At 39.9% G+C, this 17,332-nt stretch overlaps 1 protein-coding gene across 4 annotated transcripts in view; it reads left to right on the forward strand.

Moving 5' to 3' along the window:
* Positions 1 to 331: 331 nt before the first annotated feature.
* LOC134175986 (TBC1 domain family member 1-like) overlaps positions 332 to 17,332 on the forward strand; it is a 38,469-nt gene continuing 21,468 nt past the window's right edge. Inside the window, exons 1-4 of one of the 4 annotated variants that reach the window (XM_062642503.1) lie at positions 341 to 474; positions 2,235 to 2,363; positions 7,663 to 7,779; positions 8,798 to 8,937. In XM_062642503.1, coding sequence (XP_062498487.1) covers positions 470 to 474; positions 2,235 to 2,363; positions 7,663 to 7,779; positions 8,798 to 8,937 — 391 coding nt within the window. In that variant the 5' untranslated portion in view covers positions 341 to 469. Of the gene's footprint in view, positions 514 to 2,234; positions 2,364 to 7,662; positions 7,780 to 8,797; positions 8,938 to 17,332 lie in introns of all 4 variants that reach the window. The other 3 variants (XM_062642504.1, XM_062642505.1, XM_062642506.1) reach the window with 3 other exon arrangements.

Consider the following 17,332-nt stretch of genomic DNA (forward strand, 5'->3'; position numbering starts at 1 on the left):
TGTAAAATACACTCTCAAAATAACTTTTCCTCTGTAAAATGGAGACTGTGATTTTTGACCTAAATAATTAATGACAAAGACATAAACCATCAAAGATTCTTTCTTTAGGCTATCATGATAAAACATGCAAGTTTAAAGCAGATCTCTGGGATGTGAATAATGATATGAGACTGCAACCTCAAAGATTGATAACTCTTGATAAGATTGATAACCTTATGTCTTGCACTGCTAGGAAGCACCATTGTGTGAAAAGGAGAAAGACAGACTTCCTGCGCTTCCTACAGAAAACACTGTCAAGACCAGCGGATCAGTGGGTGATCTCTCCAGCGATGCAGATGATTCCCCAATTGAGCAGTTACCTCAGCAAAGCTTTCGGAGGCGGGCAAACACACTGAGTCATTTGCCAACAGAAAGCCAGGAATCTCTGGTACCTGTTGAAACATCACCGTCTGTTCCCCAGAGGAAACTTATGAGGTATCACTCAGTGAGCACAGAGACTCCTCACAAAAGAAAGTAAGACTTACTAAAAGCAGGCTATGATTTTGTTTGTTGAGGACATATTTTGGGATGATAATTGCATACCAGGTATGTCCTCTTAATGGATAAGAAATACATCACAGCAGTGTGTCACACGCTGGAGGTTTGTAGGTATTCTCTTTAAAAACACTTTTAGCCCTGTGTACTCCTCAGGGGAGAGAAAACATAACATGTAGTTCCACAGTATAAGTGTAAGCACAACATAGGATTGCTCCTATGGGGTTTTATTATATTTTTTTCAAGCAATATTCCTTAATGTTGGTTGTTTAGCTCTGCAAGCAGCATAAAGAAATGCTACTTATTGTCTGTAGAGAAAACTCTGGTAGCATTTGTGATCCTGAAAACCTTACTAGTTGGTGAATTCATGTGTGACTTCACAATAATACAAAAACTGACATAAATTACCTAATTCTTGATGGAGGTGAGGCTCCTGTCTAACTTTTCAACAAGCCTATGTAGACTTTAGTCATAAAACCAAGTTACTGCTTGCCTTCATGCTAATATTCTTCAAACTGTCCTCCTTCAAAAGCCTGCCTCCGCATCTCTAAAGTCTCCTCTTAACTTCATGGCAGTTTTCTTTGCTCCCTGTATCTGGCTTTTCCCAATTACTATGGAAACACTCGGTCTGTAGGCTTCTGTTTGCCTGCCAAGATTCTTGTTTACACAAGTTAGACAGTAGGAAATCTGTATGTATTCCAGCTCATTTTTTCTCTGCAGGAGGTGGGGCAGTAAAAAAACATGCCTACAATAGGTGATGACAGTGAAAAAAGGAGAATTATAGTATTTGACATGAAACATGACCTGGGCTGCCTTTTTGTCCCTTCTTTGAACCTTTTTAATTCTAAAATACTAGAAGTTTTTTGTAGTGCAATTTAAGACCTGTAGTGTTTGTTGAGAGTTGCCCTGATGTTTGTAGCTGCTTGCTCAATCAATTCTTATTGTACTGTAGGAATGCAGCTAGAAATTAAGTACATTTTTAATTTCCTTGGTTACTTTTATTTGGGTTTGATCGTGTAATTTTTAGTAACACAGAGTGTACATGCTCCCTCACATAAAGCAAAAAGAAATCACCACTGCTTTCCTTTCTAGCAAATGTATAGAACCAGAGGAAATGGAAAACTTAGAAGAAAAGTATACTTAAAGTTCTCAAAAATCACTGGAATTACAGACTTTTAACGAGTCTTGTACATTTTATAAGTGTTTTTGAATAGCTTACCTCAATTCTTAAATTGTTTCCAAAGTGTAAGTGAATTCACTTCTTCATGTAGCATTTCACTTCTCATCCATTAGAGCTCTTGATCATATGCCTGGCTTTATCATAGAAACCAAGAGGAAGTGCATATGAGGGAGAAGAAAGGGGTGTGTCAGTGACAGGTTTTGGGGAGTTTAAATACAGTCATATGCTGAAATGCCTTGCTGAAGCCTGTAAGTGTGTATGTGGGACTTTGCTGATTCGGTTAAAATGTTCAGCCTCTTACACTTACTGCATTAACTATGAAAAACATAGGAACTGGCTCATTTGTATATGCCAGGTCTCTTTCAAAGATTAGAGAAGTGATTTCCCTTTTTATTTTTTTTTCTTCCCTTTTCCCCCTTTTTCCTTTCTTTCTTTGTTTTGTTCTTTGTGCTACCTCAACTCCATCACTGGTTGGAATCCCACTATACAGTTTGAACGCATCTGTTGGTGAATCTAAAAGTTCTTCTGGTCAACTTGCACGTTCTCCTACTCTAACTCGTCTTAACCCTTCGGCCTCTTCACCCAACTTCTTTAAATATCTAAGGCATAATTCAAGCGGAGAACAAAGTGGGCATTTTGCGCAAAAGAGGTGAGCTAGCTAGCATAGTCTGGGGAAGTGTTTGTTGTACCATGTCATAAATGTGAAGCTATAGTGTAAATAATTTAATATAGACCAAAGGTCGTAGGTTTTTATGAGAGAGGGGACTAACTGCTCCACTACTGAATGTAGAGCTGCTACCCATGTAATTTTTTTGTTTAATAAATGAAATTCTTTCAGACACATGGACACATAACTTGCTTTGGAAAAACTGGCTCTAAAGAAACTTGTTATGCAGCAGACAGCAGCACTACTTAAATTGTGTGAGGAATAAGTTGCCAAGAACCTGTGATTCAGCTCACTTTGTCCTTCCTGAATCATTTGGTTCTGTTCTGTTCTGTTTTGTTCATGATAACACACAAACATATTACTACTCTTTTGTGCCTGACATTAAGGACATATTGGCAAAGTTAAATAACTGGGGCAAGAAGTAGGACTGTGGAGAGCTGATACAAAGAAAACCCACAACCAAAAATCACAAACAGAAAAACACTTCCCCCAAAACCCAAACCCAAGAATAACCAATCAAAAAACCCCAACAACCAGCTTATGTATTTGTTTTGGTTACTTTGAGCAATATCAAATAATACTTTTCTGTGTCTCCTTTCTTAGAAATTCTTTACGCATAGAGAATGTTGAGCAAAGGACATTAACCCATCATTTCCCTGAAAATCTGGAACAAGTAGCTCCCTACTACTTGTAGGAAATGGGTTTCAGGGAAACCCATCATTTCCCTGAAAATCTTAACCATGCAACTCTTTCTTAAATCCCTTGAGCTAAAACTGTTTATTTTAGCTCAAAAGGCTAATGAGACCAAATGTCCTTGGAAGTGCTGTTAACAGTCATTGACCATTGGCAGGCAATTTTTATTGCTGTTGCTTATTGTTTGGTTTTGTTCTCTCAGGTGAAGGTTTCCTGTCTTCCCAAAGTGTTGATTCTTCTGACCGTGAGAAAATACTGAATTGAGAACCTTGTTTCCCTAGTTCCTTCAGGTATATTTGTGAACTAGCATCTCTTTAATTTAGCTTCACCTCAGAAGTATGGTGTAGGAAATGAGTTTACTTTACTCTTCATTTTAATAAGACTTACTTGAATCCTGAAGATTAAACTCTCAAAAGCAGATTTTTCCAAGTAGATTTGGTAATGATTCTGCATGCAGAGTAGCAACTTCTTCCCTTTCCCTGTCATTTAAGGGTATACCATATCAAACCTTTAAGAAACAAGACTGAAAATGGACATTTATAGGGATTATCAAATGGGTTAATGAGTTTAAGTCAATAAAGTCAAACTACCTAAGTTGATTGTATTCTGTAAGTGAAATTACCGTGTAATTGTGATGGATTTACAATATGATTTTAAGCAAAACCTCTTTGCAGGGCACACTGTGCTACAACCTTATCTCCTTCATGCTCAATGCCATCTGCTAAAGAACAGCTTCACTTCATAGTGCTTATCTCAGGGGATCTCCATCCCCCTCACATCTTCAGGAGACAGTGCTAAATGCCATCCAGATATATAATTTGTGGATTATCAGAAGCAGTTCTTTTTTAAACTTAGTTTTTCAGGAGTAAATTTTCCTACTCACATAGAATCATAGAATAGTTAGGGTTGGAAAGGACCTTAAGATCATCTAGTTCCAACCCCCCTGCCATGAACAGGGACATCTCACACTAAACCATGTCACCCAAGGCTCTGTCCAACCTGGCCTTGAACACTGCCAGGGATGGAGCATTCACAACTTCCTTAGGCAACTCTTCTGAGAAAAGGTCTTGTAGTATCATTAGCCAAATAATATTATATCTTTTAATTCCCTGCAAAGCCTGTTCATTATCTGAATTGCTCTCACTTCCATCTGTTGGCATTCTCTGAGCATGCTGGGGGCTTGTTCACAGAATCATAGAATAGTTAGGGTTGGAAAGGACCTTAAGATCATCTAGTTCCAACCCCCCTGTCATGGGCAGGGACACCTCACACTAAACCATATCACCCAAGGCCTCGTCCAACCTGGTCTTGAACACTGCCAGGGATGGAGCATTCACAACCTCCCTGGGCAACCTATTCCAGTGCCTCACCACCCGAACAGGAAAGAATTTCCTCCTTATATCCAATCTAAACTTCCCCTGTTTAAGTTTGAACCCATTACCCCTCGTCCTATCACTACAGTCCCTAATGAAGAGTCCCTCCCCAGCATCCTTATAGCCCCCCTTCAGATACTAGAAGGCTGCTATGAGGTCTCCATGCAGCCTTCTCTTCCCCAGGCTGAACAGCCCCAACTTCCTCAGCCTGTCTTCATAAGGGAGGTGCTCCAGTCCCCTGATCATCCTCATGGCCCTTCTCTGGACTTGTTCCAACAGTTCCATGTCCTTTTTATGTTGAGGACACCAGAACTGCACACAGTACTCCAGGTGAGGTCTCACGAGAGCAGAGTAGCGGGGCAGGATCACCTCCTTCGACCTGCTGGTCACGCTTCTTTTGATGCAGCCCAGGATACGGTTGGCTTTCTGGGCTGCGAGCGCACACTGCCGGCTCATGTTCATTTTCTCATCAACCAACACCCCCAAGTCCTTCTCTGCAGGGCTGCTCTGAATCTCTTCTCTGCCCAACCTGTAGCTGTGCCTGGGATTGCTCTGGCCCAGGTGTAGGACCTTGCACTCGGCATGGTTAAACCTCATGAGGTTGGCATCAGCCCACCTCACAAGTGTGTCAAGGTCCCTCTGTATGGCATTCCTTACCTCCAGCATATGAACCGAACCACACAGCTTGGTGTCATCAGCAAACTTGCTGAGGGCGCACTCAATCCCACTGTCCCTGTCAGCAACGAAGATGTTAAACAAGACCGGTCCCAACACCGATCCCTGAGGGACGCCGCTCATTACTGGTCTCCAGCCGGACATTGAGCCATTGACCACAACACTTTGTGTGTGGCCATCCAGCCAGTTCTTTATCCACCGAGTAGTCCATCTATCAGATTGATGTCTCCAATTTAGGGACAAGGATGTCGTGTGGGACAGTGTCGAACGCTTTGCACAAGTCCAGGTAGATGACATCAACTGCTCTATTGCTGTCCATCAGTTCTGTAGCCCCATCATAGAAGGCCACCAAATTGGCCAGGCAGGATTTCCCCTTAGTGAAGCCATGCTGGCTGTCACCAAGCACCTTGTTGATTTTCATGTGCCTTAGCATGCCATCCAGGAGAATCTGCTCCAAGATTTTGCCTGGCACAGAGGTGAGACTGACTGGTCTGTAATTCCCCGGGTCATCCATTTTCTCCTTCTTGGAAATGGGAGTTATATTTCCCTTTTTTTGGTTGTTGGGAACTTCACCTGACTGCCATGACTTTTCAAATATGATGGCCAGCGGCTTCGCAACTTCATTCGCCAGCTCCTTCAGGACCCGTGGATGGATTTCATCAGGACCCATGCACTTGTGCACATTCAGATTTTTAAGATGGTCTCGAACCAGTTCCTCTCCTACAGTGGGCCCAAGGTCTTCATTCTCACAGTCCCTGCATCTGCCTTCCAAGACTTGGGTGGTGTGGTCAGAGCCTTTGGCAGTGAAGACCGAGGCAAAGAAGTCATTCAGAACCTCAGCCTTCTCCAAATCCTGTGTAGCCAGTTCTCCTGAGAGCTTCCTGAGGGGGCCTACATTCTCCCTAGTCTGTTTTTTATTTGCTATGTACCTGTAGAATCCCTTCCTGTTATCCTTAATACAGCTAGCCAAGTTTAATTCTAACTGGGCCTTAGCTTTCCTAACCTGGTCCCTGACTTCCCAGACAACATCCCTGTATTCTTCCCATGCCACCTGTCCTTGCTTCCACCTTTTATAAGCCTCTTTTTTCAATTGAATTTTCCTCAGGAGCTCCTTATCCCTCCAAGGAGGTCTCCTGGCCCTCCTGCTGCACTTCCTTCTGGTTGGGATGCAACACTCCTGAGCTTGCAGCAGGTGATCCTTGAATATCAACCAAGAGTCTTGGGCCCCCCTGCCCTCTAGGGCTATATCCCATGGAAGCTTCCTAAGCAGGTTCCTGAAGAGGCCAAAGTCTGCTGTCTTGAAGTCCAGGGCAGTGAGCTTGCTGCACGCTCTTCTTGCTCTCCTGAGGATCTCAAATTCGAGCATCTCATGATCGCTGCATCCAAGGCTGCCCTGGAGAGTCACATTTCCAACGAGCCCTTCCCTGTTGGTAAGCACGAGGTCAAGCATGGCACCTCTCCTTGTTGGCTCCTCTATTACTTGCAGAAGGAAGTTGTCTTCTACACAATCGAGGAACCTCCTGGATTGCTTGTGCCGGGCCGTACCGTCCTTCCAACAGATGTCAGGGTGGTTGAAGTCACCCATGAGAACAAGGGCCTGCGAGCGTGAGGCTTTTCCTATCTGTCTATGGAGTGCTTCATCCGCAGGTTCTCCTTGATCAGGCGGTCTGTAACAGATCCCCACAGTAATGTCTCCCATAGCTATACTCCCTTTAACCCTGACCCACAAACTCTCTGTGGACTGCTCACCTGTCCCCAGACAGAGTTCCATACTCTCCAGCCTATCCCTAACATAAAGAGCAACTCCCCCTCCTCTCCTGCCAGGCCTGTCTTTTCTAAAAAGCCTGTAACCTTCCATTCCAGCACTCCATTCATAAGAGCCATATATCATACCCCTGTAGACATGCACACATCTCTAATTCCTCTTGTTTGTTCTTGTTTGTTATTTTAAAAGAGAGCAACATTATGTTGGCCAGAAGTCTGCTGATGAAATTTGATTAGTGCTCCTGTCTGTTGCATAAATACAGCCACAGTGCTAAATGGTCAGTCAGAAGGCTCAACTTTTAACTTAAAAGTTCCAAGCTTGTCTGTTAACGCTTCGCAGAATGTTTTTTGCCAAAGTCTTAGTTTTCATTTGCCACTACAATGATTATCAGTGTCAGCTTTTCCTAACCTTTTCCCCCCAGCTTAGTCATTGAAACTGGTATCTAAGTAAATGTGCAATGATAAAGTTGGCATCAGTTCTGATTAGATTAAAGGAATTTACTTAAGCATGCACTAAGTATCTTAGAATACAGCAAAAATAATAACTTTACTTGAAGTACATTTATTTATATTGGAACATTTTAGTTTGCTCAAACAAATATGTATTTCAAAGTAGCACATTATTAGCAGTTTCAGTTTTGGCTTTGGTTTCCTTGATATTCAGGCCTTCAGGATTAAGCTGCTTTTTGTTTGAAACTTAGAAGTATGTATTATTTTTATTCTGTGGATTTATACTTCTTTATTCTAAACTATACTTTTCCCAACTGCACTCTCAGCATCTCCTACCGTACTGCCTTAAGGAAAAAGCTTCATTCTTCTTCTTCTGTGCCAAATTTCTTAAAATTTCTGGCTCCTGTAGATGAAAATAACACCTCTGACTTTAGGAGCACAAGGTAGGGTTCTCTCTTAAAGCCTGCAGGTAAAACTGTTTTCAGAAGTTTCTTTCAACTATTTCAAATGCTTCTTGCACTTGCAAAATGTGATTTGTGCAACAGTTCCCTTGCACATATTCTGCATGTGATTGCTGTCAAAAGGGTGGAGCTGTACCAGACTCCTTTCCCATTATGGTTGCACAACTTAGCCATTTTGATGTTATAATGATCCTGCAACTTCCACCTATGCACTTCAGTGATTATTCCTGCCAAAGCATTGTATTAGCAGTTTTCAGTTAAGAGAATATACGTGGTTCATCCTAAGTAGGATGGAATAAGCAATGAATAGTTTAAAGGTGTAACAACTGGAAGTTACTAATGGGATTTTTAATAGGGAAACAGCATTGCTGTTCACTATTTTGTTTAATATTCTGAATACAAAGCTTTGTATGTAGTTTGTAGATTACACCAAATGAGTAACATACAAGGTTCCTAAACATTATTCCAAAGGTTGTTGTCTATTTCAAATGGTGACTTGTGAACACAAAGGGCAAAAGTTTTGCTCCAAGTCTGTGTTGTGGATATTACATACCCAGTTCACACAAGGTTGCAAGTTTGGTTGGTGTTTATAAAGCTCCTTGATATATGCTGATAAAAGGTATCAACAGTTCTTTGTGCCTCCTATGAATAATTACTAGATTTTCTTGATGGCATTTAAATAGAGTGGTAAAAATACATTATAGTGTATGTGTCTTTAATGCATTGGGTTTGCTGCAAAGAAAGCTGAGAATTGATTAAAACTAGAGAAGAGCTGCCAGGCCCTTTTGGTGAACCTGTGTGATGTTTGTAGCCTTGTATAAATCTGCTGCCACAAAGCAAGCTTCACTTAGCTAACACAAAGAGCTTGACCCAGCATGTGCACAGCACCCTGCACTCTGTAGTTGATGGTCACTGTTGTTACATTCACTGAAGACTGTGTCACTGTTGATAGCAGATTCAGGCAAACTACTCACAAGCCATTCTGTGTTCACTGTTTTAGTGACTATGAATCTAAACACAGCCAGCAGGCCATTGGTGAGGACAGCCCTGTAAGGACACGACGGCATTCATGGAGGCAACAGATATTCCTGCGAGTGGCAACCCCTCAGAAAGCATGTGATTCTCCCAGTCGATATGATGGTAAAGTCTGTGTTTATTTGCTTCCATGAATGTTGTCAGTGGAGATAGTGTGGATCATTTTGTCTACTGAGCAGAAAAATTTCCCTGGTGCTTTGTTTGTGCTGTCTTTGCACTTTCCCACCTACTCTTTGGTCAAGCCAAGCTCATCAGCTGTTGAGGCTTTTAGTTTTCAGCTTTGTATGTAACATAGTTTCAAAGTTGTGTCAAATTAACTAACTGGAGGAGAAATTATTTTTGTTTGTACTGTTTTAATGAGTTCTGGGTTTAAAAAAAAGCATCACCAAGTATTGCTCTGAAGAAAAGGTGAGGCTTCTGTTTCATCTCGCCATGCTGCAATATAGAACTCTGGACTAGAAAAGTCCTGGCCTAGCAGAAGGAATTAAATTTCTTTTACGACCTCAGTTGAGTTCTGTAAAGTGTACTTCATACCAGACTGAATTTGACCACATGTATGCTGCTCCACTCTGTGACTTTTGCCACTTGAGCAATAGTTATCCACTGTTCTCATATTTATCTCCTGAAATTCTGTAAAGCTTAAGAACCGCAGACTAGACAAAAATCGCTTCACATGAAAGTGCAGGTGCGACATTTTATGCTTCTCACTGAGCCAGGTACTACAGCACATGCTGAGGCCAAGAATACCTCAGAGAAGCTTGTGTCTGTAGATAATGGTCTCTGGCTCATTAAAGCTTGAATTTCGCAGCTTGAGCTCTGCAAGCTTTACCTCCTTCTTGCATCTTAAAGAGAGACTTTGATTAACTGGACACAGCATATAACACAAATGTTGTTAATGTAATGCTTGCAATGTAATTTGACTGATGTTGGGGAAGCTGTGTATGGGCATAGATGCCTCTTAAATTTAGTGTATTTCAGAATGAAGTGATCTCCAGAGCATGTTGTGTAAATACACTTTAAATGCTCCCCTATACTGCAAGGCATGTGAGGGATCGACCTCAAGCCATTCTGTGAAGCTAGTGATTTTGCTGATTTGATGCATCTTTTTGTGACTGGAAGTAGTCTCACTTGTTTTTGAAAGCCACAAAACTTTCCCATATTAAATAGGAAAAAAAAATACCAAAAATTGCCTATCAAAGCATTTCCTCTGAGACATAATAGCTGCAAGATACAATCTTAACAACCTGCAGCTGGATCAGCAGAATAGTTGGAGAAACAAGTGTGGCCAAAAAGAAAACAGGACGTACTATTAATAGAAGGAGCAATTTAAATATCTGGCCTTTTTCTTTACTGTTGTTTTCTTTTTCTGTTTTTGTTCCAATGTATATATTCAATTTATGAACCTGGAGAGAAAACTCAGAGTTAGGTTTTCTTTATTACTTTATTTTATTATTATTTATAACAAGTATGGGGTTTTCTGTTTGGGTTTTCATGCATCCTGGAACATTTCTGGCAGTGAAGAACACTTACTCATGTTCCAGCCTTTGTAGCCTTTAAGAGAGCTGCTATACAGATGATCTTACTTTGGACTCACCACCACAGTTAACTTAGTGACCTCTGTAGTTCCAAATTAAATGTAACTATCATTCATCGTCTTGTTCCTCTTTCTTTGGTACTCTCTCCAAGGAGAAGCAGCACATACATTGGAGTTTATTGATTTTATAAGTTACCTGTACTTTTAGTCTTTCTCGCTCTTTTTATCTTGATTTCCTTTGGAAACAGAAATTATGCAAACAGCTGATGTATCACCAAAAGACCGATTTCAGACCAGTTGAATAGAGGGCAAAGGTTTTCAAGATGATGTTATATAACATGTTCTGCAAACATATAAAGACTAAAGAGAGGGAAACAAGGGAACATTATGAGTTTCCCTTTATAGACTGACTCCAGTGACCAATTTCTCCATTCAGGTGCAGTAGTCCATACACACATCCAACTTTTAATTTTGTACACACAGGAAGATCTAGATCCCCGTATTTATGATTTGTATAGGCAAGTGGTGAGATAGATCTCAAAATGGATTGTGTTCGTTGCCACTCTGTGTAGTTAACGCAGCAGGATGAGGTGTATTCACTAAAATTTTGGGGTTTTTTTAAAGCAAAACCCAGACAACTGGTACATAGCTTTGGCTGAAATTTTGAGGTTAATCTTATGAGGTTCTGAACTTTGGAAATGTCTGGTGTCCTGAGTTCTCACATGAAGCTGACAACACTTTGAGTCCCACTGTCCTGCACTTCTGGATCCTTTACTTGTTTAGGATCCAGATATTTGAGCTAAAACTTATTTCCTAAAGCTCAGCTGGAAAGAAATGATTGCTGGCAGTGCTTTGGTGGTTGCATTGTGTATACTAGGCAGAGGTCATGCTGGTTTTTTTGCAGACACCATTATTTAAAAGGAGAGGTTTATTGTACATGGAAGAAGGTGTTCAGGAATGTAGTAAAATGAAAACCAGTTCTAAATCAGTAGGATATTAAAAAAAAAAAAAAGTATTGCTAATAGATACACTAGAAAGCCATTTTTGTCTTGACAGTTGAGATTCCTGCCTTACTTGAAGACTGGACTCAGTCCAGCTGCACTTGGGCAAGATGAGCAAGCACAACAGAAAGCCTCAGATTTAGGAGACTGTTACTTTTGGTTGTTACGGGAGCGATGACCCAAGTGCAGGTCCTCCTTCAGCCACCTCCTGCTTGTGGATGCTACCAGTTTCCCCTTTCCCTGCTATTTTTCCTTGCTTCTGTACATAACTTTACAATGAAACACATGATTTTGCATTTTTTGCATTATGCAATTTGCTGCCTGGCAGGACAGCCAGGTGATGTCTCGTGAACCTGAAGAGGAGGCTGATCTCCAGTTTGGAGATCTGGAAAGGATTTTCTGCATAGGTGAAATGTTCAGTGGAGATTTTTATTTTTTTTCCAGCTGGCAGCTGGATGTTTGCAGGGTTGAATTATGGTAGCTCTGTTGTAGCAAGCTACAGTTCAAATGTCCAACCTCACCTCCTGCTGTTTGCCACTTCCCATGGAATGGTTGTGCTGCTGTGGGTGGTGTGGAACACAGCGGGGAAGCATTTCTCTCACGGCCACACCACCGCCTTGAGACATACTCAGTGTCTTGTCCTCTGGTATTTTTCTTTTTTGTTTATTTGTGGGGTAGAATTAGTGTTGTATCCTGCAAAGTGGAAAGACAAAGAGGAGCACAGGTCACTTGCAAAATGGATCACATTTGATGTGTTACAATTCTATATTTCTTTTGAAAGAAGGTTTTTGTTAATCTCTTTATCTGAAGTTTTTTTTACCTGTTTTCTGTATGAGTGCACAAAAGTCACTCTGGATGTCCCACTCACTGTCTAAAACATTCAAAGTAATAAAAGTGTTTCGTCAGTTCTTTGATTTTTACCTTTATACCTGCCCATCCTACTTGCAGCCGGATCATCATACCTCTAGAGTCTTTCTAACAAGATCCACATTTTGTGGCTATGCAAATGGTTTAGGACATCCTAGTTCTCTGTCTTCATTGTTAAAATGGGAAAGGAGCAGCTTGGTGGTTATTTTAAGCCAGCTGAAGTATGAGCTTACTCAGAAATGGTAGTTAGTTTTCAGTTGGATCAGTTTTCTAGTCCCACTCCTGGTATTACACAAACACTAGAGCAGGCACAGGGAGGCAAAGAGGGACACATTCAGGGAAGCTGAAGGTGAGTGCTCTTACCCTGCTCAGAAGCAGGACACACTTAGATCACTGCAGAGTGATCACAAAACTTCACCTTGCGCTGCAATGCAGCATACTTCTATTCAGCATCTACAAATCTCTGTGCAGTGGACTATTTTCACTACAATTTTCACATATTGACTGTTCAGAATTTGTCATAGTGGGAGAACTGTTTTGCAGGTTGTCAGAAACTCCCAGCAGGGTAAAGTCAAGTACTAGATTTAAAGAGGGTGTGAACAGGTTCCTGAAGTAAGTGGTGGGAAAGTGATGATGTTTGTCATGAGCTGCAGGATGTTGGTGGCATAGACAGCAAGATTTTTAAAACAGCAGTGTCAGTTCTAGAATGGATGATTTGTTTCAAAGGTGGACAGTGGGTTGGAGTTACATGTTGGACAGTGAAAAATTGCAATTCAGAGGAATGAGATGCTGTTACATGACTGTGGAGATTCACTTGTTTGTTTGCCAAGCTGAATTTTGTAACGTTTAAAATGCAACAAAGAAAAATAGTGTAAAGCAGAAAACAAAATGCTTAACGGAATTCTTCTATCCACATTCTTGCCATATCTTGCTTGATTTCTTAACCTTGGAGAGCAGTTGTGACTGGTAAACACTGCATTTAGAGAGCCATCTATAAACAACTTGTAGTTGGGATGGCGATAGTGCATTATATTTGAGCCTCCTCCCTTTTAGCTTCCTATAAAAATAAAACAAGCCCTTTTTTTCTGCATGAAGTGGTGCATTTTCTAGTCAAAGATGAATCTTGTTATCTTGGTTTTGGTATTTGAGGTTGGTTAGACTGAGTGCTTCTGGAAGAATGTTTTTAAAATTAATGAAATTTCCTGTTCATATCATTACCAGTCAAATATTGTGTAATGAGTACTGCAGTCATTCACCAAGCTTTATTTAGTGTGGTGCCTGGTAATATACTGTGATACTTTCTTCATAATCTTTGTATTTTGTTTTGTGTGTTGTCTTTGCATGTGAGAATTTTGTGTAATACAAAAATTCTGTAGCTTGCAGATGTATCATATATGAGGTAGAATTTTATATGGAAGCTGCAGGGAAAGGAGCAACATATTTGAAAGGAGTACAGGTCAAATGTGGAACAGGAGTCAACAAAAGTTGACGAGGTTGGCAGATGAACAGGGAAGCAGTCTTTCCATGTGTGCTGAAGTGTTCAGGTCCTGCTGAAGTACGCTTACTAATCTCATTAAAGTTTTGAAGGCTGAGCATTACTTGGATTTAAACGCATGGCAGTGTGAGTCAGTGGGATGTGAACTCCCAGTTATGTTCAGTTGAATGGCTCTACTATTTATCTTTGCTTTCTCTGCTACCTTCCAGATCATTTGTGCATAATAATGAAATATTCAGTTTCTTGTTACAGTATTTCTACTCGTATCTCGATCTGGAAGCTCGGTGGCATGTCTGTCCATCACTTTGTTGTATACCCATGAAACATGGGTTTGTGTCTGGAGTTTTACTTTGCTTTGAGGGTTTACCTGCACATTCCACCTCCCCCACTCCTTTACCAGTCAAACAGCTGATGCAACTCTGCAAACTTTAGACAGGCCACCTGAGCAGTTAAACAGGTTCATTTTGGTTTCTATACATCCTGCCACATGCCAGCATGGAGATGGGAGGGAAGGAAAGTTGTAAATGTGTTGCAGTTTATCAAAGTAGACTTTAGACTTTCTGTCAAATGTCCATGAGTGGTAAGACGGAAAGAAAAGATAGAAAAGGAGCTGCAATTTGGAAGGCAAGATCAAGTCTAGGACTCTTCTACAGAGGAATCAGAGGTAGGGTTGATAATCATAATTGCTCAGCCTATAGAATTTTGTAATCTTTCTGTTTTCTTTTATAGCCTTAAGCATCGTGGGTTAAATTTCTTTTAGTGAAGTGATCTTATCAGGTTAGTCAGTAATGGACAAGAAATTTTCAGCCTAAGTGGAAGAAGGACCATGGTCTTAAGTAATTAATGCTTCGCAGTGGTTCAGGTGTTGCCACAGTCAGTGGAGGACGATAAGTGAGTAATATCTCTGATAAATTAGAAGGTGATCTTTTGTCAAGTTGATACAAGAAAAGCAATCCACAAAATTTGCACTGGAAAAGTAGAATGTGTATGTTAAAACCAGGAACATTCTAGGAATGCAATGTGTTTAATTCATTTGCTTGCATCTGTTTTGCCAGCCTGTTGGGTTTTGGTTTGGTTTGATTTTTTTGTTTGGTTTGGTTTGGTTCTTTTGCTAGTAGGTAACCCTAAACTGTCTCTGTAGGTAGTCTAATATTTTCTAACACATGTGTATATATACATACCTAAAACCAGAATACAGTCTGACTCTAAAAGAGATCCATAAACCACTGAGGCCATGTTTAGGTTGAGAAGAGATTTGTTTCTCCCAAGATATACGTGCATTCTGTATTGGATGCTTTGAGAATGTAACAAGAACTGAATAGACTTAGTGTACAGTAGACAAAGTGATCCAAATAAGAATACTTTTTACTTTTTGCATTGATGTTTGGTGACCGTTTTCATTAATTCCTCTTTTCTTATGGCAATGTTATTTTGTGCATGTAATGCAGCCTTAGAGGAATTCTCTTGATGATGGTGGTCTTATTTTTTTAACTTTAATGTTTTATTCAAGCAAACGAAGCTGGTTCTAAGAGCATTTTCCTTATAATGGTATGTAAAATTCACTAAGGAGAATTGGGATGAAAGCGACTATATGTAGTCATTCTACATAAACATATGTAGAACATTATTGACAGTATAGTGTATGCCTCAAAAACAATCAAAATAATTTTCCTTTTGCTGTCAACACAAGTTGAGAATTATCAAGTGTGTGTTCCTTCTTTATTTGATGACATTTACCTAAACCTCTTTCATAATTGTAGATCTTAGCTCACAGAAGTCTTTCCATTTACCTGTAAAGAAAAAGAAAAATAAATTAATGCATCCCAGTTTCTTATAAGGGATATAATATAGTTTCTTCATTGTATGGATATTTCTCATAACCAGCTGTGTTTTTTAATGCATTTGTCAGAGTTTCCTACTTCTCTTTGCAGCAAATGGTGATGGCCATTAAAGTGTCAAATGTTTGTCCTTGACCTAATTCTTCTTCCTGTCCAGTTTGCTGTTCTCTGAAATGCAGTAAATACCCAAAGTGTGGGTATCTGCACTTATATCCAGAGTCCACATTTTTAAAGGTTTAATTTGTTTTGCTAGCTGAAAATGTTGCATTTTTATATGCATATTTTAGCTCTTGAATTAAACTGTGGTAATAAGCAAATAAATGTTGCATAAGGAAATAGGTGGTATTTGGAGCCACCCTATTTATCTATGACTCCTTGAGAGGAAAAGATTGAAAGTGGCAAAACTGAGAAAAACAGAAGCCAACAGCTGTGAACGTTTCCATTCTTATTTAGTCATCTGAGCTCAGTTGTGTGAGTGCCTTTGAAGAAACAAGAAAAGAATAGCTCCGTATGAACCTTGTGACTTAATATATGGCATAGCATTCTGAGCAGAATTTGAAGGGGTGAAAACCTTCCTATTTTGTTAATTTGCAGAAATGAGATAATGTGTGTGTTTAATTCAAAATCTTTATCACTGTGCAAGGCAATGATAAAGAAATGGACCTCTGAGCTACCATCAGAATAGTTGTTTAAGGAATGCTCCTTCTCCAGGAGCTATTTGACATTGCATGCACAGATGTACTTGTCCTTGGCTGGAGAATCTGGGGAATGGTTTTTGTTGCATTAATTTTAAAGCATTTTCTTGTATGGATAACTGGTCAGCTTGTCTTTGGAAGATGTTTCACAGCCATTCTGTTGGGCTGAAGGAGAAGTGCTGTTGTGGTAGCTTTCCACTGGGATTTGGTAGGAAGAGATGGGTGGTTTTGACCATTCATTTTGAAGGTGGTGCATCAAGTAATTTTTCTTCTAGATACAAGTTACATCAAAGATTAGTGAGCAGTCAGAGTTTTATAAATCAGTAAAATTAAGAGGTACTACAGCAGCCATTAAGAACACAAAGTATAAGAACTTATGCTTTGTGTTGAAAACTTGATTGAAAACTATGTCGTTTGCCCTTTCCCTAAAGATTTTTAAATTTGCTTGAAATTTACTTAATGTTTACTTTCTTTTGTACTGTTTTCAGTCTTAGAATTACCCTACCTACATGACAAAAAAGATATATTTTGTGGTATACCAGCTGAAGCCAAAAGAAAAAGTGCAAAAGGTTAGGTTATGATTAAAAATTAGAAGTGAGAGCAAACATGTCTTAGGTGCCTGTCTCCTTTTCTGCATGTTTGCTTTTAGATCTATTAATCATCCCAGTGAATGGCCTTAGGTGGTGGTGTGTTTGTGTAGCTAAGGGTGTGTGTTTTCTTTGTTAAGCAGTTTAGAAATGATTCTTTAAATTATGTGGTTGCTATATTTGATTTGAATCATGCCAGATTTCAGCTGTAGGTTTTATTTTTGCAGTTTCTCAAACTTGCCTTTTCCATTTAGTTCTCCCTTGTAAAGCTGTAATAAGTAAGCCATGGTTCGTGTATGGTATAGTGTTTTTATCAGGTTCCAGAAAAAAAAATGTTCCAGGCTTTGGCCAATATGATTTTTACCCAAAAGAAGCTTCTAAATCTGCTTGAAACGGTCATTTGGTAAACCTTGCTTAGACTTGCTACCTCTTAGATATGTACGTGTATATGTGTGTATATAAGTAGATACATGCACACATACA

Source organism: Pezoporus occidentalis, unplaced genomic scaffold (genome assembly GCF_034315485.1).
Source record: "Pezoporus occidentalis ecotype Australia unplaced genomic scaffold, CSIRO_AGI_Poc_V1 ctg71, whole genome shotgun sequence".
Taxonomy (NCBI): domain Eukaryota; kingdom Metazoa; phylum Chordata; class Aves; order Psittaciformes; family Psittacidae; genus Pezoporus; species Pezoporus occidentalis.